Source organism: Lycium barbarum, chromosome 4, assembly GCF_019175385.1.
Source record: "Lycium barbarum isolate Lr01 chromosome 4, ASM1917538v2, whole genome shotgun sequence".
In the NCBI taxonomy this organism is placed as follows: Eukaryota; Viridiplantae; Streptophyta; class Magnoliopsida; order Solanales; family Solanaceae; genus Lycium; species Lycium barbarum.
Genome location: NC_083340.1, coordinates 422,780 through 436,175, shown reverse-complemented (window position 1 = coordinate 436,175; position 13,396 = coordinate 422,780). Strand labels below are relative to the sequence as shown.

General features: G+C 34.1%; 1 protein-coding gene across 1 annotated transcript; it reads right to left on the bottom strand.

Annotated features, from left to right (window-relative positions):
- Window positions 1-5,520: 5,520 nt before the first annotated feature.
- Window positions 5,521-10,099, bottom strand: LOC132634709 (probable lysophospholipase BODYGUARD 3). Its single transcript, XM_060350732.1, has 4 exons — window positions 9,011-10,099; window positions 8,582-8,910; window positions 8,288-8,487; window positions 5,521-6,126 (listed from the first exon to the last, which is right to left on the bottom strand). The coding sequence occupies exons 1-4, from the start codon at window positions 9,600-9,602 to the stop codon at window positions 5,802-5,804; spliced, it is 1,446 nt and encodes a 481-aa protein (XP_060206715.1). The 5' UTR covers window positions 9,603-10,099; the 3' UTR covers window positions 5,521-5,801.
- Between the last annotated feature and the right edge of the window lie 3,297 nt (window positions 10,100-13,396).

The following is a 13,396-nucleotide window of genomic DNA, read 5'->3' as shown; positions in this document are numbered from 1 at the left end:
ATGGGGGTCAAACGGACATCTGTACAAAGAGTTATGACCATTTTACTGAAGAGACGCAGTGCAGTCCATATTGCAAAATACAACCCGTATTGCAGTTTACGACCCGTAAACTGAAAATACGGCCAGCACAGTGCTGGACGTAAACTGTATTTTCCCAGGACAGTATTTATTCGTCCATACCAGTTCAAATCATTATTTTTCATTCCTTCAAGCCCTAGAACGACTTCCTACCCTCTGCCATCATCAAGAACACCAAGGTAAGCCTATTCTAATTATTCCAACTCAATTCTAACACCTATCCTTGTAATCTAAACAAGAAATTATCATTCTAAAACTAGGGTTTTCAAGAAAACCCATCTCAAGGTTCAAGAATTCAAGATTTTGGAAATCTTCTTCAAAGCTCAAGTCTTTAATTCAAGTTTTGGAGCAATTAAGGTATGTAGAACTTCCATCCACATGTGGGAATCTCTACGTTCTTCCCCATGCTCCGTTTCTTGATATTCATGAAGTTCAAATCCTAGGGCATTAAACCCAACATATTCGTGATTACAAGTTATTTACAAGTTATTTCATGAAAATCATGGGCTTCTTAGCCAACTATATTATGTTCATATTTTTGGGAATTGCTTAGTTAACCGAGAAGGCTCAGATAGCCTGAAACTACGTAGCCACCGTAGGATAAGGGTTGTTAGCAAGGAGGCAACACCTTCATTATGCAGTTTGGATCCTTACATGCTTATTATTACTTAAATCTCATAACCCTGGAAAGGTTGCGAGTGTTCTGCTGGTAGGACGCAAGTACCAGACCATGTTGTTGGTTATACTATAGCATTCCCCACGTTACAAGTAGTTTTACATACAAGTATTTCTATTGATTGCTGTTTTAAGACTTCACTCACATTTCATGTTCATGTTCAAGTTACATTCAGTTTCAATTCATATCCTATATCTATGTTGTGCCATGTTCTTCATTTCAGCAGGTTTTACATACTAGTACTATTCACCATGTACTAACGTCCCTTTTGCCCGGGGCCTGCACTTCACGGTGCAGATACCGGTTTTCAGGAGCATACATCTGCTCAGTAGGATCACTTCAGATATCAGCTTATTGGTGAGCCCCACTTCTCTCGGGGTTCAACATGGAGTCTGCATTAGTATTCAGTTTATGGTAGTCCAGGGCCATGTCCTGGTAGTTAGTATTCAGACATGTTTTAGAGGTTTCATAAACATATGTTAGTTCACAGAGTCAGTTATGCTTTTATGTTTGCAAACTATTGTGTTTCCATGATATTTCATGCTATGAGATAATTTCAAGACTTTATTCCGCAAATTACATTTTCATGATTTATTTAAATTGCATCATATAGATTATATTGTTTTGATGCCCATGTTGACAAACAAGCCATGAGGTTCGCTCGGACACATGCAAGCAAGGCCCGAGTGCCGTGTTACGCCCAGGCCATGGTTCGGGGCGTGACACATGGTTTCATGAAATAACTTGTAAAATAGTTTCATAGGATAACTTGTCATAGTCTTGCAAACATGTTCTTGATTCATGAGTAATAAGAATAGTTCGTAATCATATATATATATATATAATTGACTTGAAAACATGCTTGTAACTTGCTAAATAAACTCATAAAGTTTCATATAAACATAATGAGAACACATGAGGATGAATTCATGATTCATGGATTAAGCTAGGGTTCCTAATAACCGTAATGGAAGATTAGGAATACAACAACGAATATAGATACAAAATTCATATACATAAATACATAAATACGGGCTATCAATATGTTGGATTTAATGCCCTAGGATTTGAACTTCATGGATATCAAGAAACGGAGCATGGGGAAGAACGTAGAGATTCCCACATGTGGATGGAAGTTCTACATACCTTAATTGCTTCAAAACTTGAATTAAAGACTTGAGTTTTGGAGAAGATTTCCTAAATCTTGATTCTTGAACCTTGAGATGGGTTTTCTTGATAACCCTAGATTAGGAACAATGATTTCTTGCTTAGATTATTAGAGTATATGTTAGAAAGGTATTAGGGACTTGAATTCAACCTAGAATCACGACAAAACTTACCTTAGAAGGTCCTTGAGGTTTTGGACTTGTTCTCTATGAATTTAGGGTAATTTTTCGTGACTAGGGGTGTTAGAAAAATAAACCCTAGGCTTAAATACGACTTAAAACGCAAAATCCCAACTTTTAACCCGAAATCGACCTGTTTCGCGATGGTTCCGCGAGGCGGGTGCATCGCGCGACATTCTGCAGGTCACTACTCAGAGTTGCGTGATCGGCCCGCTAAGCGGGGACATCGCAAGCGCTATCACGCGCCCCGAGAAGCGACGGGTGTCGATTTTGCGCAGTGTTCGATAAAATGGTCATAACTTCTTGTACAGAGCTCGGTTTGGGCCCCACAATATACCGGTGGAAAGCTATTTCAAAGAGCTACAACTCACATGTTTTAAGTTTCCTCAAATTCCCAATGGATTTTCACGAAATTGGACTGGAAGGCAGACATATCGAAAACTTAGCCGATTCTATAGAATTTTAAGTGCCTTACTATTAGCCATATTGAGACGATCATATCTCCTTGCTCCGATCTCTGATTGACTTGGTCCTTATATCGTTATAAAGGTATTTCTACATACAACAACTTTCATTAAGGGTACTTTCCCAAATTCCCAACTAATCAAGGATTTATGGCTGCCCGAAGTAGGCCTATCAACCATTTTCGCAAAACGTTCAAACCTTTAGTTTTTTTCCACTAAAACTCTAATGATATGAGTCTAAACTTAGTTCCAAGATACGGGGTGTTACATAGACTAGATCTCAGGCTAATATAAAAAAAGAAAGGAAATTGTATGGTTTGGCTATCTAACCTTTTGAAGAAAAACAATAATATGGAGTCCATGTTTTTTGCTGTACAATAATTTCATTTGCTCCCACTAATGGATTGATACGCATGTGGCAATGAATCCACCATTATTGACTTAATGGGGATACTTTGGGAATTACATGAATATTGTGTGATTTTTTAATATGGGGTGCACGTTTTTTTTTTTTTTGACATTGCTTTTTTTTAATATGGGGTCCAATTTTTTTATTTTTTTTAATATTGCTAATTTTTTTAATATGGGGTCCATTTTTTTTACATGCGTTTGGAGATGGTGGGGTCCACTTTTAAAAAAAAAAATTAAAAGTGGTGTTTTTAGTATAGAGCCCACCTTATAATTTTTTTTTTTAAAGAGGACTGACGACGAAGCATGGGGAAACCCATGCTTCTATATAGTATAATGTGCACAGGCTAATTGGTCACTTATTTTGAACCCAAGGAATATTTTACCAAAATAAGCCATTATTTCGGCCAATTCACCAAAATAATACATTCTATTGAAAATTTACAGAAGTAGAATAAACGTATTTTGCAGTAACGTATTAGGCATTATTTTATTCAAAAAATTCAGCGGGCAAAAAAGTTAATGGTTAACGGTATTAAAGGGTAATTCTTTATTGTGAGTAACGTTTTATGGTTAATTAATTTGGTTTCTAGCTGATTTGAGTGCTTTATTTTATGGAATATATATGATTCACTAAGGTCTCTTAGTCTAAAGCTTGATGGACACCATTATTAGCTGTTGTTTTACTTCTACAAAATGGGGTATTTGTCGTTAAGTAGTAGATATGAAAGATGATTGCTTCTTAATTTTCATTTATGAAAAGACCGTGATATATGTCTTAATTACTAGTAGTTATTATCGTAAACTTAAGACATTGTATCTTTAATTTCTTTTGGTTTTTAACCATCTTTGCACTTTAAAATGTATAAGAAAGGGAGAATTAACCAACTTCTGGTCATATAGTTTCTCACTGCTGGTGTTGTTTTGAAACTGAAAAAACTGCTATTTTATTTAGCTAATCAGTACTATTTTGGTAAGGCTAATCAATACTTTTTTAATCCTAATCAATACTTTTTTTAAGGGTAATCAGTATTGTCGGTAACGTTTTATAGGTACATCAATCAGAAGGGTATGCAATTTGCAGAATTCTTTGCAGGATTTGACTGCTCGTGCCTGAATTCTGTAGAAACTTTACTGTCAGTTACATTTTAGCCCGAAGTTGTAACTCTGAGTTATGACTTTAAAATCAATCAATGTCAGCTTTATATTCTTTAGAGTCGCTACTCAAAGTAACCATAAAATGTTACATACAATAACGAATTACCCTTTAACACCGTTAACCATTAACTTTTTTGCATGTTGAATTTTTTGAATAAAACAATGCCTAATACGTTACTGCGGAATACGTTTATTCTACTTCTGTAAATTCTCAAAAGAATGTATTATTTTGGTAAATTGGCTGAAATAATGGCTTATTTTGAAAAAAAACTCGAACCAAAGGGAGACATTATCAAGTGAAGATAACATGCAATAATAGTAGTGTACATTTTAGAAATCGTGTTCGAAATTTTCAGAACAATGAATGCACCCAATCACCAACGGCAAATGTTGAGGACTCTTTAATTTCGCTTTAATTTGCCCCTTTGAAATTAACAAGTACTAGTTGGATTCTCTTGATTTTTGGTGGCTACACTGGTCTGCCAATAAGCAGAATCTCTCAGCCATCTGATCAGTCCCTACACTAATTATTAGTGACACTTTGGTCCACTAATTTAAATTCATTAGTTTAATAGCTGACAGGTGGACTCCAATCTGACACTTGTATTGTCTATGTTCCCCTCTCTGTAATTTATGGTTGGCATTCAATTTTCTCAATAATCATGGAATGGTTACTGTCTATAATAAAGGGACATTTAGATAATTTTGTTATTTTCTCCTAATAAAACCCTTTTTGATTTTGTTAGACAAATGCCTAATCTAGTATTATTTGGGGCATAATTGATGCTACATGCATATTGAGTAGAACATATAACGTTTCATTCAGAATATTACTATAAAACACTACTTCGTGTTTCCCATGATTGCTGATTAACATATCTCTGGAGCTTTAATTTTTTAAGTAAGATTAGTTAGTCTTTGAAATGAAATGTTAATCAATTTAATTGGCTTTTATAAATTGAATTCAGTCGTTTATCATAGTCTTAAACAGGACGGGGACTAATGCAATGTAATTATTGCAAACGGTTTAAATTATGTGTACTAACGGTGTAAAAGAAAATTTACACAAGTCACTTAAAAGTAGTAATTAGATATAATTACATACGTTAATTATATTTAATAACATTGATAGTAACAGAGAAATCAAACAAATGATAGGTAACGTGTTATAAGATATTAAATTACACTGATGGTATAAAAAGATTATTATATATAGTATAAGTGCATCCTTGTGCAAATGGCTTGAATAAACAATCTACAATGTGTAATATGAGTAAAAGTGAAGGAATAAGTAAATATAAAGCTTTCGACTATTAATTCATTGTCCTTATAAAATCGTAGATTATAAATTAAAAAAAGAAAAGAAAAAAGAAAAAAAAGATTAGAAACATTTTCACATCCCATATTACTTTTTCTTGCTGATATATAAACTAGACTACATCTGAATATGCAGCTGCATTTCGACATACAAATCGACAAAGAAAATACGGATAAAAAATAAAAATAAAAACAAAAACTAGCTCAATCAGACTTTCATTTTGTCCAAATTTAGGTTTATAGGATACAAGCTTTTTTTTTTTTTTTTTTTTACTTGTGGAAATAAAAATGATTGTGGAGAATTCACATGGCTTAGCTTGAACTTCTTCATATCAAACAAGTCGTGGGATAATATCAATTTGTTGAATTTTTCCAAATTTGCTCAAGTTCTCTGGCGAATGCTCTCTGTCTGCCAACAACAATGGTGATGTGATCTTTGTTCTCAACCACCTTAACGTGTGCACGAGGAATTCTTGACTGTACATTGTAGCTGCATTCAACTGGAATAAGTTCATCATCTTTGCCGTGGAACACCGTGACTTCACATTTTAGCCTGTTTCTCACCATGTCCAAGTATCCTTCTATTTTTCCAGCAGTACCACATATGATGTTGTGTAGTGTATGCCATGCTGCGTTGTGTGTGTGGCAGCAAAATCCCTCTATTAAGTATGTCTTAATCCTGTATTCAACAGCATTCGGTTAGATTTTGCTCAAGTATTTAACTTTTATACACTGACTATATAAATAAATTCATGCTATTCAGGTCATTTACATATATTTTCGACTTCCTCAGTTTCAATTTATGTAGAGGTATTTGACTATGCATGAAGTTTAAGAAAAAAGATTTTGAACTTTGTGGTCTAAAACAACTCATAAACTTATGTTTGGCTATTAATTATTTCGGTAGAGTAAAACAAGAAGCTTAGAGTTGAATTGTTTCCCAATAATGAAGTGACGTTTTTTTTTGAGACAAACTAAAAAAAGAAAATACAACATATAAATTAGAACAAATGAAATATTAAATATAAGCTAGCATAGGTGACCTACATAACATCAGGGCCGGATCCACGTGGGTGGCAGGGTGTTGAACACCCTCGGTAAAAAATTATAGTGTATATATAGGGTAGATTTTTTGTGTTTATATATATATATATATTAACTTTTGAATACTCTAAACAAATGCAAAAGGTTAGCTCTAGTGGTCTAGTGTGTTCAAAATTGTATCTAGTGTCCTAGGTTCGATCCCTGCTAACAACATTATTTTTAATATTTAACTTTTGTTATTTTTTTCGACCTCCTACATGTTACGACACATAAAAATACACTAGAACTACACTGCTAGTACGCGGACCGTCGGTATATAAGTGGAGTAATTTTTTTTATTTTATTTTTTTACTAAAATGATGACTAAACATGCATCCAAGCTACAAGAAGAAGATTAAGAAGAAAAATAATCTTGTGACAGAAGAAAATGATTTAATTAATTGACTTCTGGTTTTGGAATAGATACACAAGTGGTTGACCTTGTCTAGTAATTTCTCAACAACATTTGACCTCAATGTATACGTTTCGTCCTTTTAAGTATTTAGTCTTTTTTTACCAACTTTATGTACTCATTGTTCTTTAATTTCCAGTCTTTCTACGTTTTTATTTGGTCAAGAGTCAACTGCAACTCATGAGTCGTGCACAAACTCATGAGTAATTGTAATAAAAAAAATCTACCAGTAATTATGAGAGAATACGACGATATATAACCCCCACTTAAAAATTGCAAGACAAGCCCATGAATTACGTTAAAGAAATGGCATTAACGAAGAAACAATGCCATAAAACGATATTGCAAAAAGTTAAGGAAAAATAAAAAAGAAGAACAGGAAAAAATTTGGAGCAGTAGATGCAGTTGGTGGGTCGTTGTTTGAGTTAACAAAAAGAGTTTCCCATTGTTATCTTTTTCACTAGACTAGATCTCTGAGGCACAAACATTTATTACAGCAAAATTCATGAAGGGCGCCGTTGAGTATTGAAGGCACCTTTACTATCTCTCTGTTGGAACTGAAATCTCTTTAATCCTCCACTTGCCTAATTGGTAAATAACTAATCAAAATCAAAATTAATAGATTTTTCTTTGAAGGAGACAAAAGATAATATCTTTATATTTCTCTTCATTAGGGAAATTTTAATATGGATTTGTTTTTGACAATAATGTAATTTTACTTTTGGGATGCATAGGTCTTTGCATATCTCAACCATAAAACCTAAAAAGAACTAAACACAAAGCTACTAGGTGAACCATGTGCCTAAATTAAATGAGGCGATCCAAGAAACTCATCATTCAATTTACCTAAAAAGAAAAAAGGAATAAGGTGGACCAGGAAAAATTGGGAAGTATAGTCAAGGGACTATGACAAAGAAGTATCAAGATTTTGGGAAGTTTAATTAGTATGATGTCACTAAGAGGAGCACAACACCAAATAAATTTATTTGTTCGCCTAATGATTCCTAGCTCAACATGTAGTCTAAGAATTAATATGTAGCACTACCAGTATCATAATTCACATAAACTGGTCCCTAAGACAATTAAGGACCAAATCAACTGGTCCCTAAATACAAGTTAGTACAGCCCTAATGATGCTAAATTCTTGTGCCTCCAATTCCTTTACTCTTTAACATCAAAATGATAAGGAAGAGATTGACCAGTTTGTCCCCATATAACTGCATTTAATGACCCCATAAATTCCTAGCTAATTGGGGTAGTTTTGACAATTAACGTAATCAAAGTAGATAGGAGGACATAGAGCAAAAAAGTTAATGTTGGTAGGAAAATGTTTTTAAAAACAGACCTGTTTCTGGTAACAAGTTTGGTAAGAAACTCCCACAAACGGTGGTTCTTGCATATGACAAGGCAAATGGTTCTGCCAATGTGTTCATACCAACATGCCATTGACGAACCAAAAGCTATTGGTGGCCACACGCGCCTTGGCGCTACTCTTCTCATCATATACTGCGTGGCTTGTTCTCCTTTTGGTGTTGGAAAATATGGCTGTCATAATAAATGTGTCATCAAAAAGAAAATAAAACAACTTATGGTATACTACTAATTAATTGGTTCATGTTCAAAACTGCTAGCTCCTTACCGGTGCAATTAAAGTGAGGGATTTGACTGAGCCAGGATACTTTACAGCTAGTGCTAGAGCCAAAATGCACCCTAAAGAATGTGCCACAATGTGGAAAGATTTCACTTTGTGTGGCTCTAAAACCGATTTTTCAATCATGTCTAGATGCTCTCTTATGGTGTATAGTGAATCACTTGGCTTTGGACTCCTTCCAAATCCTAGCAGATCCACTGCAAAAAACCGGTACTTTGATTTTGCTGCCTTTGAAAAGTTTGGAAATAGTGTCTCTGTCCAAAATGCTGATGATGAAATGAACCCATGAATGAAGATTACATCTTCTTGCACGTTCTCTGGTTATATTCAAAATGTGTTAAAAACTAAAAACAAATCAAGAACATGAAGAAAAGAAAGAGAAATTGTTTAACTTAGTAGTACTCCTATTTGTTATACCTTTGGCACCATCAACTTTGACAAAAAGTGAATCTTTGCTAGAAGATGACCAAGAATGACAAGTATCACAATCACAATCCGACCATCGAGGAGTAAGATCATGAGATTTATGGCCACCCATTTTTCCTTGGAGCATTTCTACAATGGTGGAATTAACAGAGAAAGTTGAACGGACACTTCCATTTTTCAACTTCTCACATGACTGTTGTATAACAGCGCCATTGTCCACTTTGCGGCGTTTCAGCTCATTGACCGTTGACTTTGACACTTCGGCCACCAATGATGGCCGAGTGTAGAGTGTGTCTGAAATTTCTTCGAGATGTAGTTTGCTCGAAGAAGTCAGGCACACAATCTTGGACTCTCCTTGTTCAGAGACCAAGATTGAGCCACTGCTCGTTATTGCCTCTTTGGTTGACGAGCAGTAACATGGCTTCCACTCTGCTTCGATTATGAAATCGATTACTTTGTAAGTGTAACAGAGGATAAAATCAAGAATGTCAAGTATAGTGAAGACTAGGAAGCTGATGGCTTCATTCATCACTCTGCCTACTAATAGAAGGCTTGATCTAGCATTTTCTTTAATCGCGGCCATGAATTTTTTCTGAAGTTTGATCACCACCGCAAACACAAAACAGAGGATTCTGTTTTAGCTTTGCCAAGAGTACTAAAGAATGGAGTGGCAAGATTCACAAAAAAAATTGTGTTTTTTTTTTTTACAATGGCAAGGCACCCAAGTGCCAATGCCACTAAAATCCTTTGCTTTTTCGTGTCTTTTCTAATATATTAGCTTTAAGATTATCTACAAATGGCTCATGAAAATGAAGATAATGAGGGTGAGTTGAGGAAAGCGTGTGAGAAAGGCTACTTCTTTTTTTCTTCCAAATTTGGTGGGAGAGAAGAAGAAGATGGATAAATAAAGAGACTGGGGATGTAGACACGTAATTACTGGTAACAGATCAATGAGAATTCATTGTTACATTAAAAATATTGCCGGAAGACTGAAAATAAGAAGAAGAAAAAAGTTTGTTGGTGGTTGAACCTCTAGGTAAACTTTTATTATTTTCCTCAACCCTTGTTGTACTCCATAGTACTCCATTTGGCTTCCTATTTATAGCTAATTTTTTGGTTAAACGCAACCACTTGACCGGCATATATAATATTAAAAAAAACCGGTTTTTGTTCCTCTCTAATTTAAAGTTACTACCTAAGAGTCTGTAATATTTGGGATATATGAGTTGCTGGAATTTTGTTTGTTAGATAGAATGAAATAAAATGCTTCTAGAAAAAAATTACATTCCCTTTGTTGTGATCATTATATTAACTTATGAGCTTCTCTTACCCATCAAAGTGCTCACATGTTATCTAAGGGCAAGCACAAAATAATCTTATAAACAGTTCATGAACAATATAGAATGTAGCATAAATTTATTTTCGCTACACACGTAAGAGGTGATTTGACCCTACTTCATTTCTAATTTCTGACAATAGGATTTAATGTAGCAAATTGAATATAGCATACCATAAGATTTTACGTATCTTAAATGCTAGAAAGTTGTCGAAACTTTTCCAGCATGCATGACCAAATTATTCAGTATTCAAATATCAGAAAACCCGAGTGGTGAAAAGAAAAAGAAAAAAGAAAAAAAACAATGGAAACTAGTTACTATTTAACTCATTTTTCCTTTCCAGAAAACTGAGAATACAGAGATATTATTCAGTGAAGACATTCCAACCAATGTTTTGGTGTTTTTGCAAGGCCTTTCGTTTAGCTTTAATGGAGATGGAGTGTTCTCTTTAATATTTCAACTGATTATGCTCATGCTTGATATATGACAACTAATATTTTCTGTCATATATTTTTTTTTTTTACTAATTTATTACTATAGTCGAAATATGCACGATTAGTATTATTATTCTCTCCTTTTTTTTGTTCTTTTACAGTTGGTCGCATAACCTTTTACAGTAAGTGCGAGCGCATCGGTGCATCCATTGTTCATTACCTCAAACTGTAATCCACACTCACTCTATTAAAATTCCGGATTAATCTCTGTGTGAAAGGGAGAGAAGCCTAAATTTTAATTTCTGATATCGTGAATCTATTTCGGTCAGATGCAATTTGTAGTAAACTGACGTATACAAGTGATATTGTAGTGATGCTGAGCTCGCAAATATTCTGCATTGAATAGTCATGGATGCAATTTTCACATTTTAGAGGGACAAGCTGATGTTTGGAGGAGATAAATGAAAATTTTCAACTTTTTATGTCACAAATTGGAAGGTATCGTGCTTCATACATCACTAAAAGGCAAGGCCAAAGTAGTGAAAAGAATAATTAATGTGAGTAAAAAATATTTCAAATGAAGGAGCCCTCAAGGCATTCCTGTATTTATTACCCCATGACTACCCATCACCTACAAACTACTGAGCCAACCCCACCTCACCACCGACTCTCCTCCTTTAAATGTACTTCACTATATCTTCTTCCAACAGTGTTGACTTGTTCAATAAAATTATTTTATGTATCTTTCTTCTTTATCTTTTAAACGGTCGGACGCTCGTGGAAATATTTTAAAGAAATTAGACTTTACGGTTAGCGTGCTCAACTCAAAAAGTTAGCTCAAGAGGTGATTGTTGACCAAGATTATATAAAAAGACAGATAATACAAGCCTTGATGTGTGACTCAACAAAATAATAGTAGTAAATCACATTTTTGATCCTCGATTTGTATATATTCGACATGTAATTTGATCCCTAATAACGTATTAATTGTGCCAAATTACATTCCAAATGTATGGTGTTAATTCGTCATTCGCTGGTCCTTAAATATTTTTTAGAGATCATGTGAGATGTATGGATGCACCACGAAGCTAAAGAAAAAGGAGCGAACCATTAAATGATATAACGTGAGGCTGAACCATAGGTAGTGAGACTTTTTCTTCATTTTTTTTCCTTTCTTTCCTTTTTTTCTTCTCATTTGTCTCTCGCCTTTCTTATTTCATTCTTAGAGGAAACGGGTAGGGGTGGGTATGGTATGGTAGATACCTATTATCAGATTGAAATCGAAATTTTTATACCGCGATTTCGGTATTATGGTATTTGGTATCGTATTTGGTATGCATTTTTAAAAAATTTGGTATTCGGTACGGTATTCGGTATTCATAAAGAAAATACCGAAATACTGAATACCATACCGAAGCATATAATTACATATATAATTCATATATCTTAGTGTTATAATACTAACAAATATATAAACTAGTATGATTAGAACACTAATTGTTTAAACGTTGGAACTTTGACTATTCTATCTTGATTTAAATGTCTTTTTTGTGTAATTGATTTACGAAGGGGATTGCTTGTACTTTCTTTGAATATTTTACATGTGTAAGGTGTTTAGTACATAATAATTGAGTCGTTTCTTAAGTAGCGGAAGTCATAATTCTCCACGATATGAGTATATGTAAGTCGAAGTTGGACAAACTATGGTATCGATTTACTGTACCGTAAAATAACGAAACCAAACTTTAAAATACCGAACCATACCGAATTATAGCCTGTTTGGCCAAGCTTCTAAAATCAGCTTATTTTAAAAAATATATATTTTTTAAAAGCACTTTTCAAAAAAGCACTTTTGGCGAAAAGCAGTTTGTGTTTGACTAATTAATTAAAAAAATACTTTTGAGCAGTCATTAGTGTTTGACTAAGCTTTTAAAAAGTGATTCTATTTGTATTTTTCTCAAAAGTACTTTTCAAAAAACTGCTTTTGGGCAAAAGCTGTTTTTTTAGCTTCTGAAAAACTGCTTCTGCTACTCCCCAGAAGCACTTATTTTCTCCCAAAAGCTTGGCCAAACAGCTCACTTTTTTTCAAATAAGTACTTATTGAAAAAATAAGTACTTTTGGGGGGAAAATAAGCTTGGCCAAACAGGCTATTAATTTGGCACGGTAATGGTATAGTATTTTTAGAAATCGAAAACCAAAATTACCGTACCGAAGTTTCAAATACCATACCATGCTCACCCCTAAAAACGGGTGTGATAATAGCACCACTAATATATCTTAGTTGATCACAGCTTAGCGATTTATTTGGTCGTACTTTAATTTGGCAGAATTGGATGGGTTAACAAAGTCTCGTATTGATAGGGGTGAAAAAAGTAATTCATATATAAAGGTGTACAAATATTTTTAATGATATGAGGTTTTTGGCGGGAAAATGTGTGGGCTCGTCTTATAGTGAACAACGTCACAATCATGTTATGAGTATTTTTGGATTGGTTTAATCAATTAGTATTTGAGCCAAATGTTCGGCAGAACGAAGAGATGGTGAAATAATGGTGGGGCTCCGTTTACTACCTTTATTAGTAGCTGGGAGACGTATATATACATA